This window comes from Salvelinus alpinus, chromosome 13 (assembly GCF_045679555.1).
Source record: "Salvelinus alpinus chromosome 13, SLU_Salpinus.1, whole genome shotgun sequence".
NCBI lineage: Eukaryota > Metazoa > Chordata > Actinopteri > Salmoniformes > Salmonidae > Salvelinus > Salvelinus alpinus.
The window spans coordinates 42,129,986-42,155,767 of record NC_092098.1 but is presented as its reverse complement, the minus strand read 5'-3'; the positions used below and the strand labels follow the sequence as shown (position 1 = coordinate 42,155,767).

The window sequence follows — 25,782 nt, the reverse complement described above, 5'->3', positions numbered from 1 at the left end:
ATGGAATCATAACTTGTCCCAACCTGGGTATCTTCAACCTAGCCTAAGCCTAACCCTTTTCCTAGCCTTAACCTAATTCTCCTAACCTGACACATTAATTATCCTAACCTGCTACAAATAGTACCTTTTGCTAGTCAAAACCTGCAGACTTGCCCTGAGAGCAGTGTTTGTAGCCACTAATGCGATACAGCAACAATGGCTGGTAGCCATCTTGACACAGTACCTAATGGGGAGAGATTTTAGCTCACAGAAACTATGCTATGAGGCCAGATAAACAGGAGTAAGTAATATGGCTAGTACACATACATAAAGAACTAGCTGATTTGATTTGAGCGTATACTGTAACACTGGGAGAGGCGTATGCTAACACACTGTAGGTATTAGAGCCTATAAAATACAGACAAATAAAATATACATCAATTTATTTATTTATTTATTTATTTCAACTTTATTTAACTAGGTAGGCTAGTTGAGAACAAGTTCTCATTTACAACTGCGACCTGGCCAAGATAAAGCAAAGCAGTGCGACACAAACAACAACACAGAGTTACACATGGAATAATCAAACATACAGTCAATAACACAATAGAGAAAAAGTCTATATACAGTGTGTGCAAATGAGGTAAGGGAGGTAGGCAATAAATAGGCCATAGTGGCGAAATAATTACAATTTAGCAATTAAACACTGTGATAGGTGTGCAAAAGACGAATGTGCAAGTAGACATACTGGGGTGCAAAGGAGCAAAAAAATTAATAATAATAAATAACAGTATGGGGATGAGGAAGTTGGATGGGCTATTTACAGATGAGCTATGTACAGGTGCAGTGATCTGTGAGCTGCTCTGACAGCTGGTGCTTAAAGTTAGTGAGGGAGATATGGGTCTCCAGCTTCAGTGATTTTTGCAATTCGTTCCAGTCATTGGCAGCAGAGAACTGGAAGCAAAGGCGGCCAAAGAGCAATTGGCTTTGGGGGTGACCAGTGAAATATGCCTGCTGGAGCGCGTGCTGCAGGTGGGTGCTGCTATGGTGACCAGTGAGCTGAGATAAGGCGGGGCTTTACCTAGCAAAGACTTATAGATGACCTGGAGCCAGTGGGTTTGGCGACAAATATGAAGCGAGGGCAGCCAATGAGAGCGTACAGGTCGCGTTGGTGGGTAGTATATGGGGCTTTGGTGACAAAAACGGATTGCACTGTGATAGACTGCATCCAATTTGCTGAGTAGAGTGTTGGAGGCTATTTTGTAAATGACATCACCGAAGTCGAGGATCGGCAGGATAGTCAGTTTTACGAGGGTATGTTTGGCAGCATGAGTGAAGGATGCTTTGTTGTGAAATAGGAAGCCGATTCTAGATTTAATTTTGGATTGGAGATGCTTAATGTGAGTCTGGAAGGAGAGTTTACAGTCTAACCAGACACCTATGTATTTGTAGTTGTCCACATATTCTAAGTCAGAACCGTCCAGAGTAGTGATGCTGGACGGGCGGGCAGGTGCGGGCAACGATTGGTTGGAGAGCATGCATTTCGTTTTACTTGCATTTAAGAGCAGTTGGAGGCCACGGAAGGAGAGTTACATGGCATTGAAGCTCATCTGGAAGTTAGTTAGCACAGTGTCCAAAGAAGGGCCAGAGGTATACAGAATGGTATCGTCTGCGTAGAGGTGGATCAGAGAATCACCAGCAGCAAGAGCGACATCATTGATGTATACAGAGGAAAGAGTCGGCCCGAGAATTGAACCCTGTGGCACCCCCATAGAGACTGCCAGAGGTCCGGACAACAGGCCCTCCGATTTGACACACTGAACTCTGTTTGAGAAGTAGTTGGTAAACCAGGCGAGGCAGTCACCAGGCGAGGCAGTTATCGGCAGACTCAACCAAGGCTGTTGAGTCTGCCGATAAGAATGTGGTTATTGTCTGAGTCGAAAGCCTTGGCCAGGTCGATGAATACAGCTGCACAGTATTGTCTCTTATCGATGGCGGTTAGGATATATCGTTTAGGACCTTGAGCGTGGCAGAGGTGCACCCATGACCAGCTCTGAAACCAGATTGCATAGCGGAGAAGGTACGGTGGGATTCGAAATGGTCGGTGATCTGTTTGTTATCTTGGCTTTTGAAGACCTTGGAAAGACAGGGTAGGATAGATATAGGTCTGTAGCAGTTTGGGTCTAGAGTGTCTCCCCCTTTGAAGAGGGGGATGACCGCGGCAGCTTTCCAATCTTTGGGGATCTCAGACGATATGAAAGAGAGGTTGAACAGGCTAGTAATAGGGGTTGCAACAATTTCTGCAGATAATTTTAGAAGGAGAGGGTCCAGATTGTCTAGCCCTGCTGATTTGTAGGGGTCCAGATTTTGCCGCTCTTTCAGAACAACAGCTATCTGGATTTGGGTGAAGAAGAAATGGTGGAGGCTTGGGCAAGTTGCTGTGGGGGGTGCAGGGGTTTTGACCGGGGTAGGGGTAGCCGTAGAAGAATTCTCATTGAAATGCTCAATTATTGTGGATTTATCGGTGGTGACAGTGTTTCCTAGCCTGAACCCTAACCGGTTACATTTTCACTTACATGGTCAGTGACGCACTAACACACAGTTAAGGAAGTCCAGGGAATGCTTGTTCGTTCAGGAAAGGTCCAGTTGTGAGTAGCACAGATTGTGTTGTGAGGTTTGAGACCCATACTTGGTGAGGCCTGTGATTGGCTGACCAGGTCAGGTGACTTTGGTCAGCAGCATGTTCTAGACAGACCCCTAGCAACACCCCTAGCAACAGAGAGGCCAGGACCAGAGGTGTGAATGTCTCTCTGACTCCCAGGGCCAGCGAGAAGGTAGGAGATGAGGGTTAAAGTCCTGAGGGTTTTATACAAGTGGCAAAAATGGAAAAGGTGAAAAAACAAGACAAAAAAAATGAATTCTACCTTAAGATAGCGGAATAAATTGATAGAACAAGGTTAGATGGATAATGAAACATTTTCTTAGATTTAAAAGATGAATGTTGAGTCACAAAAACACTACATGACCAAAGTATGTGGACACCTGCTCATCGAAAATCTCATTCCAAAATGATAGGCATTAATATGGAGTTTGTCCCCCCTTTGCTGCTATAACAGCCTCCACTCTTCTGGGAAGGCTTTCCACTAGATGTTGGAACATTGCTGCAGGGGCTTCCATTCAGCCACATGAGCATTAGTGAGGTCGGGCACTGATGTTGGGCAATTAGGCCTGGCTCGCAGTCGGCGTTCCAATTCATCCCAAAGCTGTTCGATGGAGTTGAGGTCAGGGCTCTGTGTAGGCCAGTCAAGTTCTTCCACACTGATCTCAACAAACTATTTCTGTATGGACCTCGCTTTGTGTACGGGGGCATTGTCATGCTGAAACAGGAAAGGGCCTTCCCCAAACTGTTGCCACAAAGTTGGAAGCACAGAATAGTTTAGAATGTCATTGTATGCTGTAGCATTAAGATTTCCCTTCACTTGAACTCTAGCCCGAACCATGCAAACATCAAATCAAACTTTATTTGCCACATGCGCCGAATACAACAAGTGTAGACCTTACCGTGAAATACTTACTTACACTCCTTAATCAACAGTGCAGTTCAAGCAGTTAAGAAAATATTTACCAAATAAACTAAAGTAAAAAATTATTTAAAAAAACACAATAACATAACAATAATGAGGCTATATACAGGGGGTACTGGTACCGAGTCAGTGTGCGGGAGTACAGGTTAGAGGTCATTTGTACATATCGGTAGGGGTGAAGTGACTATGCATAGATAATAAACAGCGAGTAGCAGCAGTGTACCAAACAAATGGAGGGGGGGGGGGGGGTCATTTGATTAATTGTTCAGCAGTCTTATGGCTTGGGGTTAGAAGCTGTTAAGGAGCCTTTTGGTCCTAGACTTGGCACTCCGGTACCGCTTGCCGTGCGGTAGCAGAGAAAACAGTCTATGACCTGGGTGATTTTATGGGCTTTCCTCTGACGCCGCCTATTATATAGGTCTGGATTGAAGGAAGCTTGGCCCCAGTGATGTACTGGGCCATTCGCATTACCCTCTGTAGCGTCTTACGGTCAGATGCCGAGCAGTTGCCATACCAGGCGGTAATGCAACCGGTCAGGATGCTCTTGATGGTGCAGCTGTAGAACTTTTTGAGGATCTGGGGACCCATGCCAAATCTTTTCAGTCTCCTGGGGGGGAAAAGATTTTGTCGTGCTCTCTTCACGACTGTCTTGGTGTGTTTGGACCATGATAGATCGTTGGTGATGTGGACACCAAGGAACTTGAAACTCTCGACCCGCTCCACTACAGCCTCGTTGATGTTAATGGGGGCCTGTTAGGCCCACCTTTTCCTGTAGTCCACAAGCAGCTCCTTTGTCTTGCTCACATTGAGGGAGAGGTTGTTGTCCTGGCACCACACTGCCAGTTCCCTGACCTCCTCCCTATAGGCTGTCTCATTGTTGTCGGTGATCAGGTTTACCAATGTTGTCGTCAGCAAACTTAATGATGGTGTTGGAGTCGTGTTTGGCCACGCAGCCGTGGGTGTTGAGGATCAGTGTGGCAGGCGTGTTGTTGCCTACCCTTACCACCTGGGGGCGGCCCGTCAGGAAGTCCAGGATCCAGTTGCAGAGGGAGGTGTTTAGTCCCAGGGTCCTTAGCTTAGTGATGAGCATCGTGGGCACTATGGTGTTGAATGCTGAGCTGTAGTCAATGAACAGCATTCTCACATTGATGTTCCTTTTGTCCAGGTGGAAAAGGGCAGTGTGGAGTGCGATTGAGATTGTGTCATCTGTGGATCTGTTAGGGCGGTATGCGAATTGGAGTGGGTCTAGGGTATCCGGGAGGATGCTGTTGATGTGAGCCATGACCAGCCTTTCAAAGCACTTCATGGCTACCGACGTGAACAGCCCCAGACCATTATTCCTCCACCAAACTTTACAGCTGGCACTATGCATTGGGGCAGGTAGCGTTCTCCTGGCTTCCGCCAAACCCAGATTCGTCCGTTGGCCTGCCAGAGGGTTGGCATTGCGCATGGTGATCTTAGGCCTGTGTGCGTGCGGCTGCTCGGCCATGGACAAACAGTTCTTGTGCTGACGTTGCTTCCAGATGCAGTTTGGAACTCAGTAGTGAGTGTTGCAACCAAGGACAGAAGCGCTTCAGAATAAAAAGAGCATAGAATGTGCAGGGAAAGGAAAATGTGGAAAATATCAATAAAATGAGCAGAGAAATGGAGTGTGGAGTGTACCCCTATCATATTTCATATTATATGCATTTTGCAGTTTAGGGGACTGGTGCATGTTTACAAAAATATATATATTTTTGTCACAACCCAGCACGAGGTCTTGTGGTAGTAACTCTGAGGTAGTGAGTAATTGTGTTGTTTTCTTTTTCACGAGAACAACGGGTACAGATGTAGGATCTCAATGTGATCACTCTTTTGTTGGCGAGAATTTTCCTGCACAGTCAGAAATGCAATCTTGTAGTGTATTCGAGGTTTAAAAAGGCTTCTAAAGTTTGTAATTTCCACTTTAAAAAATTGCATTAATAATTTGTATTTCAAATCAAATAATCAAATAGATTTATAAAGCCCTTCTTACATCAGCTGATATCTCAAAGTGCTGTACAGAAACCCAACCTAAAACCCCAAACAGCAAGCAATTTCCTGTTGTTGCAGTATTATTTTGCTGCTGTAGCAAACTGGCTCAAATTAAGATCTTACATCTGTAGTACCCACGTTGCCGTACACTAGCGTGACTCATGGAAACAGACTCTGTGTGTTCCCCAGAGGGTCCTACTCACCATGACCCTGTGTGAGAGTGTGTGTATTAAACCTGCCAAGCTGGAAGGCACCATTGATTTAGCAGCAGCTTTCCCCCCGTTCCATTCTCAACCCTGCTGCCCAGGGGGAGGGGGAAGGGGGAAGAGAGAGAGAGAGATGCATTCTGGCCCCGGATGATGTACGGCACTGGGCTGGGTGATAGCAGAACCTCCTCTGGGTGCTAGGGCTCTAGACAGGCAGTTTTCAGTACTAGATGGGTGCTAAGGATGCTAAGACAGGCTCAGTGTCCATCCCTTCTTTCTGTGATATGTAAATAGAGCTGCTGCAGACACTGCCCCCCCCCCCCTTTTTCTCTCTCACTCTCACATTCACTCACTCACTCACTCACTCACTCACTCACTCACTCACTCACTCACTCACTCACTCACTCACTCACTCATTCACTCACCGGGAGTGTGTGTGGGTGAGAGAGACCTTCTTCTGCTGTGCTGAGACGCAGAGAAAGCGAGAGAGAAAGAGAGAGAGAGGCTCTCTATGCTCAAGTCCTACTCCTGCTTTCTCTCTCATCATTCCTCCCTCCTGCTCTCTCTTGCCTGTGGAATATACTGACAAGGAATAGTCTCTCAGACACATGTGTGTCTAGAGCCTTTTAGGCTTGCAAACAAAACAAGTGCTTTATTTCTTTGCTGTGAGTATGTTTGCCTCGATTTTCTATGCCAAGAAGCTAGGGAGAAGACTTGTACAGAATGCGAGGAAAGCCAAAATGCCGAAAGATACGGTAGGTGCAAGTTTTTTTTTCTGATTTATTTCGGTCAACAAATACAGTGTCATGGTATAAGAAGAATACAAAGTGAAAGTGTCCATCTGGATGTAAGAAGCAGATTATGCTGTGCTCAGCTTTCTTCAGTGTTTATTTTTTTGAAAGGCTCAGTTTTGTGGGCTATGCAATGTCTTCCTTTAAAAGCATCTGTTCTGTCTCATTTGAGAGAGAGCGTGAGAGAGACACACAGAGGGAGAGAAAGAGAGAGAGAGTATGACAGAGAACGATGTCTCATAAGATCTGATCATTATACTCTGATCTGTGGTACTTTACTGTATCTTTCTATTTAACTGTGCAAGATCCTCTTATCTGGCCTCCGGTTACATTTCTCCTCCGTCTTTTAAGTCCCAGACACAAGTTTGACAATGTGCCTGCTGCACTAGCAGATTTCATCCCGACAGAGTCTTAAGATAAATCAGCATTGCTTCTGATTAGTCCAATGGCAGTTGCTTGCATTGCCTCATTTGTCTCAATGTTCCTGTTTAACGGACAGCCGGATTGCAAAGGGTGTTTTGGTCCTGTAAGGAGTCCTACTGAGATTAAAACAAGTCCTGCTGAGACTGAGGCTGTCCTAATATGGACACCTTGTATGTGCCATATGTCACCTGGGATAGTGTGTGGTTAATGTGACTTAAGCAATGGAGAAAGTAAGCCTTCTATTTTGGAAGTATTTAATCTACTGTGTGCTTTTTACAGATTGCTGGGAGAGCCTTATATCACTAGAGTTTCCACCTATTTATTTTTGCCTTGGAAAATTTGAATTGTAATATCTTTGAATAGAATAGATCCTAAGCTTTTTATAAACCAGAATGTTGAAACTTAAATAGAATAAGCAAATGGTGAGTTTTTCAGCTGTTTTCAGTTGGTTTTCAGCTGTTCAAAAGGTAGCTAGCAGCAGCATCAACAGGTTTCTGCTCTGGGGCTAAGTCACTTGCTCCCAAGCTTGTTATGCTGCAAACAGCCTCCTCCTGGTGCTTCAATCTAAGCAAGCAGTACAGTAAAAAAAAAAAAAAAATTGTGCTCTATGGCTTATATTGCGACATGGATTTGTTCACTTAAACACCACGATGCAAAGCGTTGCCTAGCAACAATAGAGCTGGTTTGCAAGGAGGCGGCAGTGGGGCATATTGATCCAGAGAGCAGACAAGAGGGGTCAGGGATAAGGTAGTCCCGTGGGAAGACATCCTTCCAAATCACTTCTTATTGACTCAACTATTGGAAGTCTGGAGATTTTTAATATTGAATTTTGTGTTTGAATGGAAACTTAACGCATTTCGTTGGCTCTGAATAGAAACAGCATTGTTTCCTATCAGGAGAGGCATTTCCTTATTTTTCTATTTTTTTACTTGTTTTGTCCATACTTCCTTTCCTACTGTATCGGACAAGGAAAGTTTTAGTCGTTTTAGTAGCATTCTTTTTTGTGTCTTATGTTATCTAGCTTGTTGCTAGTCAGAGAGTAGTTGTTTTAGTGTGATATATTTTTTAATGGATGGATAACTAAGCAAGGCTCTTTCTTGATCACTATACTCACCAGCACCTATCCAGTATGTTATGAGCTAAAGAACTTGGCCATTACCTCACACTTGCCTCCACTGAGAGAAAGCAAATTGCATTACACACACAGCCACAAAACATTGGCATTAGCACGCGGGCTCTCAGCCACTCACTCATGTGTGCGTGCGCAAGCACGTGTGTGTCTGCGTGTGCGTGTGTGTGTGTGTGAAGCTGAGCGTGAATGAGCAACAGGGAGAGCAGAGAGGAGTGTGAGCCTCAGCACAGTTGGGAAGCAACTAATTGGTCCTCTGTGTCAGCTCTTCTACAGTATAAGTCACAGAGTTATTGTAGGGGGCTTATAACTGGTTCAGTGTGCAGCTGTGTGTTAAGGTAAACTGCTCTGTCTAAACAAGAATGAGTTCATCTGAATCACTGGCTACATGTTGAGAGTTTGCAAATCAGGTGTCTGTCCAATCAGCGGCGACTTGCAGGTTTAGCCTAATTCGGTATATGGCTTGCCCGCATTGGGAAAAAACTGTGATGTTTCACAAATGCAGTGATTCCTTAGGCTATAACTGCTCAGTGAGTAGCAGTGGTGGGAAAAGTACTCAATTGTCATACTTGAGTAAAAGTAAAGATACCTTAATAGAAAATGACTCAAGTAGAAGTGAAAGTCACCCAGTAAAATACTACTTGAGTAAAAGTCTAAAAGTATTTGGTTTTAAATATACTTAAATATCAAAAGTAAATGGAATTGCTAAAATATACTTAAGTATCAAAAGTAAAAGTATATATCATTTCAACTTCCTTATATTAAGCAAACCAGACGGCACAATATTTTAATTTTTTTAATAATTTTTTGACAGATAGTAAGGGGCACACTCCCAAAACTCAGACATGATTTACAAACAAAGCATTTGTCTTTAGTGAGTCCGCCAGATTAGAGGCAGTAGGGATGACCAAGGATGTTCTCTTGATAAGTGTGTGAATTGGACAATTTTCCTGTCAAAATGTAACGAGTACTTTTGGGTGTCAGTAAAAAGTACATAATTTTCTTTAGGAATGTAGTGAAGTAAAAGTAAAAGTTTCCAAAAATATAAATCCTAATGTAAAGTACAGATACCCCAAAAAACTACTTAAGTAGTACTTTATTTTTACTTATGTACTTTACACCAATGAGGAGTAGATCTCATGGGAAAAAGCAGAAATGTATGTCAATAAAAATTATTTGCCTTCCAGGTCAGGCTTACTATTTTATAGCAGCCTATTGATGAAATTACAGAAATGAATGAATGATGTTGGCGAGGTTGCCGTTTTTTATTTATTTTTAATTTAGCTTGAAGTGTACCTACCACTGGAGGCTCATCAGAGGAGGAAGGGGAGGACCATCCTCCTCAGTGAATGTCATTAAAAAAAAGTTATATTTAAAAAGTTATAATTTTTAGATAAAACTATACTAAATATATTCACGTCACCAAATAATTTATTAAAACACACTGTTTTGCTATGAAGGTCTACAGTAGCCTCAACGGCACTCTGTAGGGTAGCACCATGGTGTAGACGGAGGACAGCTAGCTTCCGTCCTCCTCTGGCTACACTGACTTCAATACAAAACCTAGGAGCCTCATGGTTCTCAGCCCCTTCCATAGACTTACACAATAATTATGGCAACTTCCGGAGGACATCTTCCAACCTATCAGAGCCCTTGCAGCATGAACTGACATGTTGTCCACCCAATCAAAGAATCAGAAAATTAATATAGTACTGAAAGCATAAGCTACAGCTAGCTAGCACTGCAGTGCATAAAATGTGGTGAAGAAGAAGCAAGAGATAGAGAGATTTTGTCTTATTTTTCTTCTTCACATTCAGTTTCCCTTACTTAGCAAGCAAATGCAGCTAGCTAGTTTAGCCTGCTCAAACAGAGGGATTCTATGTTAGCTAGCTGGCTATGACTATCCAACACAACAGTGGAACTCTTCCAAGTCAAAGTAAACTTTTGGTTTTACTAATTTATTGCCACCAGGGCCTGCCGGTGTAACTGCTAAACTGCTAACTGACTATACACTGTAAAGTTACTGCATAATTGTAGCAGGGTTAGCTAATGTCATAGTCAACATTGTTAAGCGGAGCGACACAGGGGAGCCCAAGAGCAGACTCAGATGAGGAAACAGGGATGAATGAACCAAAATATTTATTGTTACACAGGGAGATATGGGGTGCAGATCCGGGGACTCTCGGATGAGTTGCAGAAAAACCAGATGTGGAGACTGAGGTTGGAGTTAGCTGAGTAGAACAGTGTAAACAGGTCCTGAGGGGAATCCAAGGTAGTGGTGTTGAGTAAAATCCAGAGCAAGGTAGTTGGGTGGTGAGATGTGGAACAGGAGACAGGAGCCAGAGCACTACCTACAATGAGAGGATAAACGGTGTCAGGCAGGGAAACAGGCACAGCAGAGTAATAGCATCTTGAATAATCATAAATGGCTAGAATCATGAACTGATTGAACAGAGATTATAATCTGGCAGAGTGGAAGTGGCAGGACTGAGAATTTGTAGAGGTCTTGATTATGGAACGAGTTGCAGCTGGTAGGGATCTGCTCTGACTCCAGCACACCTGTCTCCAACCACACAATCACACAGAGAGAGAGAGAGAGAGAGAGAGAGTGTGTACAGGAGGAGTAGCTGCAGGTCAAGAAGACACCGGATGAACATTAGAGGGCGTAGCAGAAGCAGATGTGACAAACATAACTAATATAACAAACGCTTCTATTAGCTATGTTGACTATGACATTACTTTAGCTAAAATGGTGACAATGATGTAGGCTGTGTGTAGCAGTTATATGGTTTGGCATGGAAAGTTTTTTTTCGCTTGGTCAGATACACCTGATGTGTTGTGCATTGAAGTCCACAAGCAAAGGGAAAAGGTGAGAGGAGGAGAGCGCATAGATGAGAGAAGGAATACAACGTGGCTGCTATGAATGTGAACTGTGTTTACGCGTGGCCAGGCATATATTCATTCCTCTGATTCTGTTGAAAAACATTTCTTAAACGGAAGGAAACGGAACAAAACGGGGATAAACATGCCTGAATTTGTCCAATATAAACTCTCATTTGCAACTGTTGGACTAATGATTACACCTTGCTGTCTGTCCATGTGTCACTATCTGTCACCTCATCATTTTCTCTCGACCTATGTACACCTACGTTGTAAACTTTCATTCATAGGCTAGGTTGTAGCAACCTCATGAGTATCATGTAGTAGCCAATAGATATCGATGTTACAGTACATTGAGCTGGGTGAATTCGGAAAGTATTCAGACCCCTTCCATTTTTCCACATTTTGATATGTATACAGCCTTTTTCTAAAATGGATGAAATAAAAACAATTCTTCATCAATCTACACACAATACCCCATAATGACAAAGCGAAAACAGGTTTTTGCAAATAAAAAAATAAAAAAACAGAAATACCTTATTTACATAAGTATTCAGACCCTTTTGCTAAGAGACTTGAATTTGAGCATCCTGTTTCCATTGATCATCCTTGAAATGTTTCTACAACTTGATTTGAGTCCACCTGTGGTAAATTAAATTTATTGGACATGATTTGGAAAGGCACACAGTTGTTTATATAGGTCCCACAGTTGACAATGCATGTCAGAGCATAAACCAAGCCATGAGGTTGAATTAATTGTCTGTAGAGCTCAGAGACAGGATTGTGTTGGCAGATCTGGGGTAGGTTACCAAAACATTTCTGCAGCATTGAAGGTCCCCAAGAACACAGTGGCCTCAATCATTTTTAAATGGAAGAAGTTTGGAACCACCAAGACTCTGCCTAGAGCTGGCCGCCCGGCCAAACAGAGCAATCGGGGGAAAAGGGCCTTGGTCAGGGAGGTGACCAAGAACCCGATGGTCAGTCTGACAGAGCTTCAGAGTTCCTCTGTGGAGATGGCAGAACCTTCCAGAAGGACAACCATCTCTGCAGCACTCCACCAATCAGGCATTTATGGTAGAGTGGCCAGATGGAAGCCACTCCTCGTTAAAAGGCACATGACAGCCCGCTTGGAGTTTTCCAAAAGGCACCTAAAGGACTCTCAGACTAAGAGAAACAAGATTCTCTTGTCTAATGAAACCAAGATTGGATTCTTTGGCGTGAATGCCAAGCGCCACATCTGGAGGAAACCAGGCAACGCTCATCACCTGGCCAATACCATCCCTACGGTGAAGCATGGTGGTGGCAGCATCATGCTGTGGGGATGTTTTTTAGCGGTAGGAACTGGGAGACTAGTCAGGATCGAGGGAAAGATGAACGGAGCAAAGTACAGAGAGATCCTTGATGAAAACCTGCTCCAGAGCACTCAGGACCTCAGGAAGGCGAAGGTTCACCTTCCAACAGGACAACGACCCTAATCACATAGCCAAGACAATGCAGGAGTGGCTTTGGGACAAGTCTCTGAATGTTCTTGAGTGGCCCAGCCAGAGCCCAGACTTAAAGCCGAACATCTCGAACATCTCTGGAGAGACCTGAAAATAGCTGTGCAGCTTGAGAGAATCCTACAGAGAAGAATGGGAGAAATTCACCAAATACAGGTATGCCAAGCTTGTAAAGTAATACCCAAGAAGACTTGAGGCTGTAATCGCTGCCAAAGGTGCTTCCGTTTTTTATATTTTTACATTTGCAAAAAAAATCAAAAACCCTGTTTTTGCTTTGTCATAATGGAGTATTTATTGTGTGTAGATTGATGAGAGGGAAAAACTATTTAATCAATTTTAGAATAAGGCTGTAACGTAACAAAATGTGGAAAAAGTGAAGGAGTTTCAATACTTTCCGAATGCACTGTACATAAGGGACTTTATGTTCATATCCCATACTGCATTCATAATAAACATTCTGTAAATGCTAATGTAAAACATAACCAAAATATTAACTTGCAGTTGTCAACATAAGTTGATAAGCTTTTACGGTATGCTTATGAAATGCTTATGCACTGCATATGGATGCATTATTTATGGCATATGAATGTGTTATGAATGTAGGTACTCTTCACGTAAAGTGTTTCCAACATTTTTAGGTTTGACTCAAGGAAACTCATCAGTGAAAGTGCTGCTCAATCTAATGCTTAATTTCATTTACATATTAGATTTGGAATGTTGCTGTTATCTAAATAACTGTAACTTTTAAAGATTTTGAAAAGTCAATTAAACATAAGGCCAAAACAACGAATGCCCACCAAAGTAAATTTCACGATATCAGATATTTCTTCTTATCAGAGTCAAAGTCGGCTTATAGACATTTCTCTAATATTCCACTTCGAATTGTGACCTGAAACACAAGAAGAAATCCAAGCAGCGATAAAATCTAATTGAAAGAGGACTGCTTTTGTTATTAGATTACCAGAGCAGTCGCTGCTGCCAGATTTACTCATAGGAAATCCTTCCAGAAATAGCCCATTTCATTCTCACACAAATAAAATATGTATTTTCCACTTGAAGAAATACGGACTTGTGTTTGCTAAGCAGCACTGACATGGAGTCTGTAAAAGGGCTGTTCTTTCTGTACTATTCCTCTAGTGGCTACTTTTTTCTCTCCATTTAATAATTTGAACATTGATGTTGTGAGAATCATTACCAACAAGCAAAGTCGGAGAGGAGAGACTCAAATATGTTGATTTCCAGTTGATAGACTTAAGGTTTTCCTCTTTTTTTCACCCTTCTTTAAAGTTTGTGTTGTTCTCAAGTTTAATAAAAAGGTATTTGGGAAAAAAACTTGCAGTAATGCAAAGCATGTTTCTCAGCTCCAGCCTGCAAGGTCACAAGCCTTAGACTGCATTATTTGACGTGTTAAAAAAAATATATATATGTATTTTATTTTACTTTGTTTCCAATGGGGTTATACGTACAGTTTTCGCGTTTTCAAGGTGCTATGGTTTTCAGTGTTTTAGTTTAGGTTTTGTCCCAGTTCCAGTGTGTGGTTTTCTGGCGCCTACTTTCGCCTAAAGACCTAACCGTCGGGGTTAAACCTCAGCTTAACCCTAGAGGTTATTGCAGTCACTGTAGTCATCAATTTGACGAGGCATGTCGATATTTCACGGTTCCAAAATCAGAATTTTTTGAGTCCATCATGTTGCGCCATTGTTATGTTGTTAGTTCATGATGAAGATCCATCGATATCAGGTCACTCACTCCTGAACAATTGTTGGGAAACGCATAACTTTTTTATTGACGTGCCAAGCACAAACAGAAGGTTATGTCAGAAGTGCCCCTTGCCATATTTCAATATAACTAGGCAAGTCAGTTAAGAACAAATTCTTATTTATTTAATTGCCTTGTTCAGGGGCAGAACAACAGATTTTTACCGTGTCAGCTCAGGGATTTGATCCAGCAACCTTTCGGTTCCTGGCCCAACGCTCTAACCACTAGGCTACCTGCCACCCCATAAAGAAAGTAATGTCAGAAGTGCCCCTTGCCATACCCTCAATTTGAAAAATCAGAAATAATGTCTCCATGAAAAGTCAGTTGCTGTTCCTAATTGTATTCGCCGTTGTTGAAGACCTCTCCTGGACCTTAACATTATTAAAAAAGCACAAATCCTCTGGTGACTATGAATTTATTGATTAGCAAATGGCCAGACACATCTCAAGGATACTTATTTTCATGGGCAGTGGCTGTACTTACAGTTTTTCTGTCCAGGAGTCATTTCAACAAATATATTATTTTATTCCCTCAAACAAGGGCGTACCACATCATCTTGTCACCCCAAACATTTGCCCTGTGTTGTCAGGCTCGAAATCCATTCATTCTCAGATGAGACAATCGTAACGTCATTATAATCTCACCGTGTTGAATGTCTCTCCCATTTGTCTTCCTCATTTCTTCCATCAGGTTTATCACATTGTGATGACTTTTTAAATTGGTTTCTGGGAAGGATTTGGTCAGTCAGACTTCTGCCAACAAAAACTTTGCAGATACACTATTCATATTACATGGCTCCCTATTCCCTTTATAGTGCACACCTTTTGACCAGAGGCCTACTACGTAACTTCTAAAGATTTTGAAAAGTAAATTGAACATAAGACCAAAACAATGAATGCACACCAAAGTAATACAATACTACATATTTCTTCTTATCAGAGTCAAAATAGGTCTACAGCCAATTCTTTAGCAGTCCTTGATATTCCACTTCGATGTGTGACCTGAAACACAAGAAAAAATCCAAGAAGCGATGCGATAAAGTCTAATTGAAAGAGGACTGTTTTTGTTATTAGATTACCAGAGCAGTCACTGCTCCCAGATTTCTCATACCAGAAATAGCCCATTTAATTGTCACACTTTTGAATGATATAAAATATGTATTTTCCACTTGAAGAAATACAGAGTTGTGTTTGCTAAGCAGCACTGACATGGAGTCTGTAAAATAACTGTTCTTTCTGTACTATTTCTCTGGCTGTTACCACTACTTAATTTTCCCATTGAATCATTTGAACATTGATGTAGTGACAATCATTACCAACAAGAAAAGTCGGAGAGGAGAGACTCAAATACCTTGATTTACAGTTGATAGACTTAAAGTTTTCAGCTTTTTATGATGTTTTTCAGTGTTTTAGTTTTTTTTTCTTCTTCCAGTGGCAGAGTGTGGTCTTCTGCTGCCTACTTTCGCCTAAAGACCATTTGCCCTGTGTTGTCGGGCTCGAAATCCATTCATTCTCAGATGAGACAATCGTCACGTCATTATAATCTCACAGTGTTGAAAGTCTCTTCTCTTTTCCTCCATCAGGTTTATCACATTGCAATGACTTTTAAAATTGGTTTCTGGGAAGGATTTGATCAGTCAGACTTCTGCCAACAAAAACTTAACAGATATTCATATTAGGACATATTAGGACATCCTTTGTGATTTGCTGCTATGCCATGTACAGCAGTCTGAGGCCGTATGCATCCTAAATGGCAACATATTCTCTATATAGTGCACTACTTTTGACCAGAGCAGCATGGGCCTTGGTCATAAGTAGTGCACTAAATTGGGAATTTGGGATGCAGCCTGAGTCAGCAGGATCTCTTCCATTACGCTGCTATCTGTCACAAAGCCAAAGGTTTTTAGAAGTATTACAGCAGTGCATAGTACAGGATTTGTATTCCAATTTCCCTTCACAATTGATTTCCTTAATTGGATACAGGAAGGAAGAGACGGTTTCCATTCTAAACGTGAGGTTGGAAGGAAGAGATGGTTTCCATTCTAAACGTGAGGTTGGAAGGAAGAGGCGGTTTCCATTCTAAACGTGAGGTTGGAAGGAAGAGACGGTTTCCATTCTAAACGTGAGGTTGGAAGGAAGAGACGGTTTCCATTCTAAACGTGAGGTTGGAAGGAAGAGACGGTTTCCATTCTAAACGTGAGGTTGTGCGTGAACATAATGTATGCCATTTAGCATACACTTTTATCCAAAGTGACTTATAGTCATGCTTGTATATATATATCGTATGGGTGGACCCAGCAGGAATCAAACCTACAATCTTTGGAGTTGCAGACGCCATGCGCTACCAATTGAGCTACACATGACCTGCTGCTAATGTCATTAGTCGTCAGTTGGATCTATCATGAAACTCAGGTACTCAAGTTGATATCCTCTCTACTTGCTTGTCGTGCATAGGAACTATACATGGAGAGTGTGTTGTATTGTAGAGGCTCAGACAATTCTCCCAATTTATGGTAAAGAATTAACTGTGCCAGCAAGGCCTTGATATTGACTTTTAGATACTTGAAACCATACAAACTTACTTCCCTCTTGTACTATTCTCTATGCCATCACTTACTGTGGCAGCTCAATAACACAAAATGTTATAGAGTGCTTACACTAGAATGTGAGGTGACACATCCTAATGCCACATCCTAATGCCACATCCTAATGCCACATCCTAATGCCACATCCTAATGCCACGTCATAATGCCACGTCCTAATGCCACGTCCTAATGCCACATCATAATGCCACATCATAATGCCACATCCTAATGCCACATCCTAATGCCACATCCTAATGCCACATCCTAATGCCACATCCTAATGCCACATCCTAATGCCACGTCATAATGCCACGTCCTAATGCCACGTCCTAATGCCACGTCCTAATGCCACATCCTAATGCCACATCCTAATGCCACATCCTAATGCCACATCCTAATGCCACATCCTAATGCCACGTCCTAATGCCACGTCATAATGCCACGTCCTAATGCCACGTCCTAATGCCACGTCCTAATGCCACATCCTAATGCCACATCCTAATGCCACATCCTAATGCCACATCATAATGCCACATCCTAATGCCACATCCTAATGCCACATCCTAATGCCACATCATAATGCCACATCATAATGCCACATCATAATGCCACATCATAATGCCACATCCTAATGCCACATCATAATGCCATATCCTAATGCCACATCATAATGCCACATCATAATGCCACATCCTAATGCCACATCCTAATGCCACATCCTAATGCCACATCCTAATGCCACATCCTAATGCCACATCCTAATGCCACATCCTAATGCCACATCCTAATGCCACATCATAATGCCACATCCTAATGCCACATCATAATGCCACATCCTAATGCCACATCCTAATGCCACATCATAATGCCACATCCTAATGCCATATCCTAATGCCACATCATAATGCCACATCCTAATGCCACATCATAATGCCACGTCCTAATGCCACATCATAATGCCACATCCTAATGCCATATCCTAATGCCACATCATAATGCCACATCCTAATGCCACATCATAATGCCACGTCCTAATGCCACATCCTAATGCCACATCCTAATGCCACATCCTAATAGCTGCAGGGTTTCATACATGTGACTTCTAGGGCTCAACATGTAATGACAGCTAATGACAAACTACATCACATTCTTCAACAGAAATCTATTAGCAAGATGGCAATGTGACCTGTCATTGATGTAACATCAAGATATGGTTATGTTTATGACTTTTGTAGGTATGATGACAGATATTTTCTGATTTAACAGATGGAGAGAGAGGATGACAGTGGGAAAGATAGAGAGAGGTTGTGTCAAAGGGAAAGTAGGCCTATGCCGACACGTAGACAAGTGTGCCAGAGGCTGCGGCATTACCACCAGGCCACAACAGCTTTTATTCTAAAGTGTCTCATCAGCAGTCCACAGAACCTGGATAGGAAGGCGAGGGTTAGTTGAGGGGTGTCATCGGGAGGTGTACTGTGATTTTATGCTCCTCTTGACAGCCAAATCCTTCTGCCTGCCACCCAGCATTAAATGACCAACTATTCCCGTGGGTCCGTATCTCTCCATTAGAGTGCTGACAGTTTAGGATACATTTTGCCAGCTCATAAAAAGCCTTAGCTGCCTCGACCCCAAACCATTAGCATACACTGGCATTATTAATTATTATCTGACAGGTTTCAGCAAGGTGAGAGAGGCCAGAAAGCCAATGTATTCAGGACCAAGGAAGGCTGCCATCATACCAAAGAGAAAGTGCACAAAACTTTTTGAAAAAGTATTACATAGCACAGTATTTTAAATTCAAGGTTCTAATCAATATTTCATGATGTGTCTGTTGATTTTTGACCTTTATGCCTGGGCATGGTAAAGATGAGCATAATAGTAGATACTGTGGACTAAGACCACTGGGTATATATCTACTGTAGCAATGATTGGAGCTGTAACTAGAATGGATAGAGCACTGCATACTGAGCAAGTCCAAAGTCAATACAAGGCAACATGTTTTGATTTTATCACTGGATGATATATAGGTTGGTTGTGTTTTCGTGCACTGTCAGTAAGATGCAAATGCTTTTATAGAGGCGCATAACGTCAGCTACTTTCTTCTATTCTTTGTTTGGTGTGTATTCTCCTTGACATGCACATTGAATACCAAGAAATCTGGCCAAGTGGCCAGAGAATTGGTCTGCTCAGGAGTCTGTTTTTACTACAAACTGATGTCCTATTTGGGTCAAGAGCTTGGGTTAACGGTAATATGGCCATAATAAACAGTTACGATTTGAATTACTGTTCAATGTTGTTGTCGAATAAGGCTTTCCTCTTACATCAATATCTGGAGTGACAGATACTGTTGACTTAAATGTTTTTATATTTCTTATTGAACAGATAGAGAGAAGATTACCGAGGTGAAGGTTGTGTCAAAGGCCAGTAGGTCAGATTGGAACCCATTTAGGACACTGTAGATATGTTGCTGGAGACTGTAGCATTACCTCTAGACAACCCTAGAACACACCGCAGCTCTTGTTTATGTGTTTGTATACAATTTTATGGGAAGAGGAAAGTGGCTCCTACCTTCTCAGCAAGCTGACCATCAGGGGCTACCTGCGCTCTCCACTTCAAAAGGCAGGCTGGCAGGTAGTCCTTCCAAATGCCACATTATCAAACGTCCCCACAGCTGTGCTCTGCAAACTGTGCTTTATTTCAAAGGGCATTATGCGGATCAATTTAGCAGACAGCTGCCGAATGGTGGAACAACCTGGACATAAGAGGCATCAGAAAGTTACGGAAAGGAAAGGTCAAGCTACTGCAGAGCCCTTTATTGGTTCATTCAGACTGTTCTTGAATGCATTTTCTGCTGAGGCAGCTGGCTCTGATGTGGTTTGCAGGGGCAGCTGTGGAAAAAGGATATATGTCTGGGCGGTGCAATTCTTTGAACATCTCATCGAGACCACTTTGATATTAGTGGAGCCCACTTGAACATCACAAGAGGTCTTTTCTCTGTTGTTGGCCATATGATTTGGTTCCATTATGTTCCGAATTGAACCTGAAAAATGATTGTGGCTGTTGTTGTGCTGTTGCTATTTAGAAATTCATTAGAGAAAGCAAGTAGGACATCTTTGATGTTTGACAAGGTTTAGGTTTTAGAGGCTATAGAAAAGATAGAAATTCTATCGAAAAGGCAACATTTTGCTAATATTTTAGGAACTCAACTCTCAGGATACAGATTTCAGATGGGGTCCTGGTGGGCTAATCTCTTTTTATTATAATATTTTTTTTAATGAGAGAATCTCAAATGTAAAAGTTATTACATTACATAATATTAGAGAACTTTTCCCATACTTTCTGTCTCATCTTCCTTCTCTCTCTCTCTTTTTCTCTCTCTTTTTCTCTCTCTCTATCCCTCAGCCCCCCCCCCCCCCCCCCCCTACTGTTGGTCTGCTCTGCCTCACAGGATCTGCTGGTTGTGTCTGGCCGCTGTGTGGGAACAAACTCCATCCATTATAAATGACGCAGCAAGTATCAGGCAGCTGGGAGATACGAAGCACAAAATGCCAGACACACTTTAAGATGAGCAGCAGCAGTCATATAAACATTATGGGACATGGGGTTTTGGGTGCTCTCAAACGAGATCTGTTTTTCTTTAAGTGTCGGGAGGGCCAGTAGCTGTTCGGGGAAAGCAGAGGAGGCTGGTGGGCAGAGATATAGGAGGCCGGGCTCATTGTAATGGCTGGATTGGAATGGATGGACAGGCATCAAACACGGTCAAGAACCTGGTTTCCATGTGTTTGACACCGTTCCAAATATTATATTCCAGCCATTATGATGAGCCCGCCCTCCCATATCTCCACCCTACAGCCTCCTCTGCTCTGTATTCCAAGCAAGATGATGCTCTGAGTCTCAGCCTTACTCTGTGCTGCGCTTAGCTGTGTTATCGGTGCCGGGCCAGAGTCGGATAATCCCCCAGCCACAATGAGGCACGGAGGAAGAGGGCATGACAGCTCCCAGGCAATCAGAGCTCCCCAGCTACACATTTCTTACAACCCAACCCACTCATCAACATATACCCAGACATGAGAGACAGAGAGAGAGAAACACAGACAGAGAGAGGGGGGTATGAGAAGGACACAGAACAAGAGAGATTGGGGTGTAGAGAGGGAGGAGGAGAAGAGGGGGGTGGAGGGTGAATGAGAGAGAGACCTGCTCTTAACAGTAATCCAAACAGAAGGAAATGATGGTCACACTAAATTAAGTTGCTTCCTGCTGCGCATCTCATTTTGACCTGGCCTCAGTGATTTGGTGCGCATCCCAAATGGAACCCTATTCCCTATATAGTGCACCACTTTCGCTACTTTCTGACCATGGCCCATAGGGCTCTGATCAAAGTAGTGCACTATATACAGGGAACAGGGTACCATTTGGGACATATCCCTGGTTCCTCTAAATTGCCCCAATCACATGGAGGGAAAGGTTTACGCCAGCCTATTCTAAGAATTTTCAATTAGCTTTGAACCTGTGTTTCGTTTAAATTTGATTTGCCTTCTGGCGGTTCAGGCAAGCTTTGTTGTTTTACCCTTTTGTCATTTTTTTTTACTTATTAGCTCCTGCGCTACACTGTTCTGTCAAGAACTTTGTGTCCGTGTGTGTGTGAGCTCATGGTGTGTGTGTGTGTGAGCTCATGGTGTGTGTGTGTGTGTGTGTGTGTGTGTGTGTGTGTGTGTGTGTGTGTGTGTGTGTGTGTGTGTGTGTGTGTGTGTGTGTGTGTGTGTGTGTGTGTGTGTGTGTGTGTGTGTGAGAGAGAGAGAGAGTGTGATATGTTGTGGTGTGCCAAATCTAATTTTATTGGTCACATACACATATTTAGCAGATGTTATTGCGGATGTAGCGAAATGCTTGTGTTCCTGGCTCCAACAGTGCAGTAATATTTAACAATTCACAACAATACACACATCTAAAGTGTGTGTGTGTGTGTGTGTGTGTGTGTGTGTGTGTGTGTGTGTGTGTGTGTGTGTGTGTGTGTGTGTGTGTGTGTGTGTGTGTGTGTGTGTGTGTGTGTGAGTGTGTGTGTGTGTGTGTGAGAGAGTGTGTGTGTGTGTGAGAGAGTGTGATATGTTGTGGTGTGGAGGAGTGCTCCTCCTCTCAAAGTGCTCGCTCCATTGATCCCCTCTAATCTTGTTTTGGCCTCCTGACAGAGCTGGTCTCCCTCTGGCTTTAATTATGTGTCTCTGTGATTTACATTGGCCCGTCCGACTCCTCCCTTGACTAATCCAATCGGATCCACCTCCGTGGCCTGTGCACTGCTCTCATCCAATCAGATATATTGAGTATGTGTCGCAAGAGTTGCGTCCAGGCAGCTTTCTCTGCCCTGTTTCAACCATCTGTCCAGAATACAAAGATCCCAGTGTAGGCCCTAATGTAGGCCCACCCAATGCCAGGATACAAGGAGAGGCAGGGGCACCAGGCGGAGTTTGGCTGAAACCTCTGGCCTTCTCTTTCTACTCCACATGCTGGCACAAAGCTGATAGAAGGAAATACGCTGGCTTTCAAAGCGAGATGACAGCTGACAAAGGCCCGGGGAACATGATATTTTATCAGCCATCCATAATGAGGGTTGTCGTTTGACTGACAGATCAGCAGAGATCCCGGCGAGCTGGGGAGCACTGACCAAATTGTTTCTCTCCCAGGAAGGATCTAAGGTGTGCATCTAATCAAATCAAATCAAACTTTATTTGTCACATGCGCTGAATACAACAAGTGTAGACCTTACCGTGAAATGCTTACTTACAAGCCATTAACCAACAGTGCAGTCTAAGGTGTGGATCTAAGGTGGGGATCTAAGGTGGGGATCTAAGGTGGGGATCTAAGGTGGGGATCTAAGGTGGGGATCTAAGGTGGGGATCTAAGGTGTGGATCTAAGGTGTGGATCTAAGGTGGGGATCTAAGGTGTGGATCTAAGGTGTGGATCTAAGGTGTGGATCTAAGGTGTGGATCTAAGGTGTGGATCTAAGGTGGGGATCTAAGGTGGGGATCTAAGTTGTGGATCTAAGGTGGGGATCTAAGGTGGGGATCTAAGGTGGGGATCTAAGGTGGGGATCTAAGGTATGGGATTTCAGCTCTTTTTACTCTGTTATCGTGGTTTCAGGGGAGGTGTTGTTGGTAAACGTGGCTTGGGGGAACGAGGAAGCAAAGGTATATATTGAATTACACTTACTGAAATACTTGTCCAGACGAAGACACTTTGGAAGAAGCATACCAGTGTGTGGATTTATATTTTCTGGTAAACGTGGATTTCCTCACAAGCAGTGAGGAAAGATGAGCTATGTGCGGGTGAACAATGTGTCCCTTCGAGACAACACCCACGGTGGCAGCGTTCCTAACTTACTGCCCCCTCCTATGGATGGTCTGCTACCCCGGCTCCTGCACAACCGTCTGTCCATAGATATGTTGAGGAGCTGCCGCACGCCTGAAATCAGGCCCCTCAAGGGGCCCTTTCTGGTAACCATCTGCAAGTGGAAGCAGACCCTGACCGAGAGGCTACTGAAGAGACAACGAGGTAGTAGCGGCAGTGTCAGCTATCCTCAGATCAGCCTTCAATATATTGAGTAGGGTGAAGTTGGTCTGGGGTCAGTTTTTCTTTTTCCCTATTAATGATTTAGGTTAGGATTGGGGAGGGGAAGCTGATCCTAGATCTGTACCTACCGGAGCTCAGGATATATTATGTACGGAGCAGGCCATCACCAGAATGATTCATAGAGATGAAAATGTCTTGTGGAGATAATAGCACTTCATATTTACCAAATTAAATGACAAGCTGAAATGTGTCACAGTATGGAGGTGCATGGAGGTAAACGGTATCTGTAAATACAATTGATGAGGTGATATTTATGAATGAGGGACGTACAGTACAGACATGTACAGTACAATAAAATAAAAAAATGTTTTAGTTTAACAAGAAAAGCCAGTAAACTTTATACTGTATATGCTGTGTTTGAAAATGAAGTTTGACTTTGACTGACCTCCCATCTATTTCAATCAATCAATCAATCAATCAATCAAATGTATTTCTAAAGCCCTTCTTACATCAGCTGATGTCACAAAGTGCTGTACAAAAACCCAGCCTAAAACCCCAAACAGCAAGCAATGCAGGTGTATGGAGTTTAAATGGAATGGAGTTTAACTGACCTTCCATCTATTTAAATGGTGTTTGCTAATAGCCTTTCATTGCTGCTAGTGCTGCATTGAATGGAGTGTTATTATGGCCGTTCAGAGGGAGCGCTGCCCTTCTCTTTGTTGTATTGACCTATCCTGTATGTTTTATTACTCCACAAAGTGCTCGGGTATCTGGCCATGAGCCAACAGTATTGTAAAGCAGAATGTTTGTTGCACAGTCATGCTAGAGCAATGCAATACTGTCCATTCAGCTTGAAAAAAGGAATTAAAAAATGTGTTTGGTGCTCCCCAGTGGCGCAGAGGTCTAAGGCACTACATTGCATGCAGTAGTGCTAGAGGCGTTACTACGGTCCCGGGTTCATATTCCGGGCTGTGCCACAACCGGCCGTGGTCGGGAGTCCCATAGGTCGACGCACAATTGGCCCAGCGTCGTCCGGGTTAGGGGAGGGTTTGGCCGGTGGAGCTTTACTTGGCTCATCGCGCTCTAGCGACTCCTTGTGGTGGGCCGGGTGCCTGCGGGCTGATCCCGCATGCCTGTTGAACGGTGTTTCCTCGAACACATTGGTGCGGCTACCTTCTGGGTTAAGCTGGCGGGTGTTAAGGAGCGCAGTTAGGCGGGTCATGTTTCGGATGACGCATGACTCCACCTTCACCTCTCCAGAGCCCGTTGGGGAGTTGCAGCGATGAGCCAAGATCGGGGTCGGGGGTAAAATACAAATATTGATTTATAAATTTTTTCAAATAAATGTGTTTGTTGGGAATGCATTATGCTGGGACATTTACCAGGACATTTTGTTTGCTATGTGTCATTATGTTTATGACTGGATATTTCAAATATTTTATACAACTGCCAGGACATACTACAAGCAGTGGATCTTTTAGAAAAAAAGCTTATAACACTTTATTTGGATAGTCCTTCTGTAGATGCTCTATAGACTATTAGTAACATTTAAACTAACTTGCTACTAAACCTTATCCTAGCGTTAACCTAACTCAAACCCTTACCCTAACCTTACCCTAACCCTTATTCTAAACCAAACCCTAACCCTAACCAAATCTTAGCAAGCAGTTGCTTATCAACAGTTTGTTGATAGTGCGACCATCTGTAGATGGAAAATCCAAACTATCCAAATGAAGTGTGAACCAAAGAGATGTTCTACTTCATTTGTTAATGCATGTGTGTGGTTATATACAGCGCATTCAGAAAGTATTCACACCCCTTGACTTTTTCCACATTTTGTTACGTTACAGCCTTATTCTAAAATTTATTAAATAGTTTTTCCTCTCATCAATCTACATACAATACCTTATAATGACAAAGCAAAAACAGGTTTGTATACATTTTTGCTAAGTTATTAAAAAGAAAAAGCTGAAATATCACATTTACATAAGTATTCAGACCTTTTACTCAGTACTTTGTTGAAGCACCTTTGGCAGTGATTACAGCCTCGAGTTTTCTTGGGTATGACGCTACAAGCTTGGTACACCTGTATTTGGGGAATTTCTCCAATTCTTCTCTGTAGGATCCTCTCAAGCTCTGTTAGGTTGGATGAGGAGCGTTACTGTGTCGCTGCTATTTTCAGGGCTCTGGCTGGGCCACTCAAGGACATTCAGAGACTTGTCCCAAAGCCACTCTTGTGTTGTCTTGGCTGTGTGCTTACGGTCGTTGACCTGTTGGAAGGTGAACCTTTGACCCAGTCTCAGGTCCTGAGTGCTGGGGACCAGGTTTTCATCAAGGATTTTTCTGTACTCTGCTCCATTCATCGTTCCCT

General features: G+C 43.0%; 1 protein-coding gene across 26 annotated transcripts in view; it reads left to right on the top strand.

Moving 5' to 3' along the window:
* LOC139537721 (disks large homolog 2) overlaps positions 1-25,782 on the top strand; it is a 337,098-nt gene that overhangs the window by 211,032 nt on the left and 100,284 nt on the right. The window contains exon 1 of one of the 26 annotated variants that reach the window (XM_071339367.1): positions 6,244-6,537. The exons of 24 other annotated variants lie outside the window; for them this stretch is intronic. In XM_071339367.1, coding sequence (XP_071195468.1) covers positions 6,454-6,537 — 84 coding nt within the window. In that variant the 5' untranslated portion in view covers positions 6,244-6,453. Of the gene's footprint in view, positions 1-6,243; positions 6,538-25,782 lie in introns of those variants that run through there. One more of the 26 variants, XM_071339371.1, reaches the window with a different exon arrangement.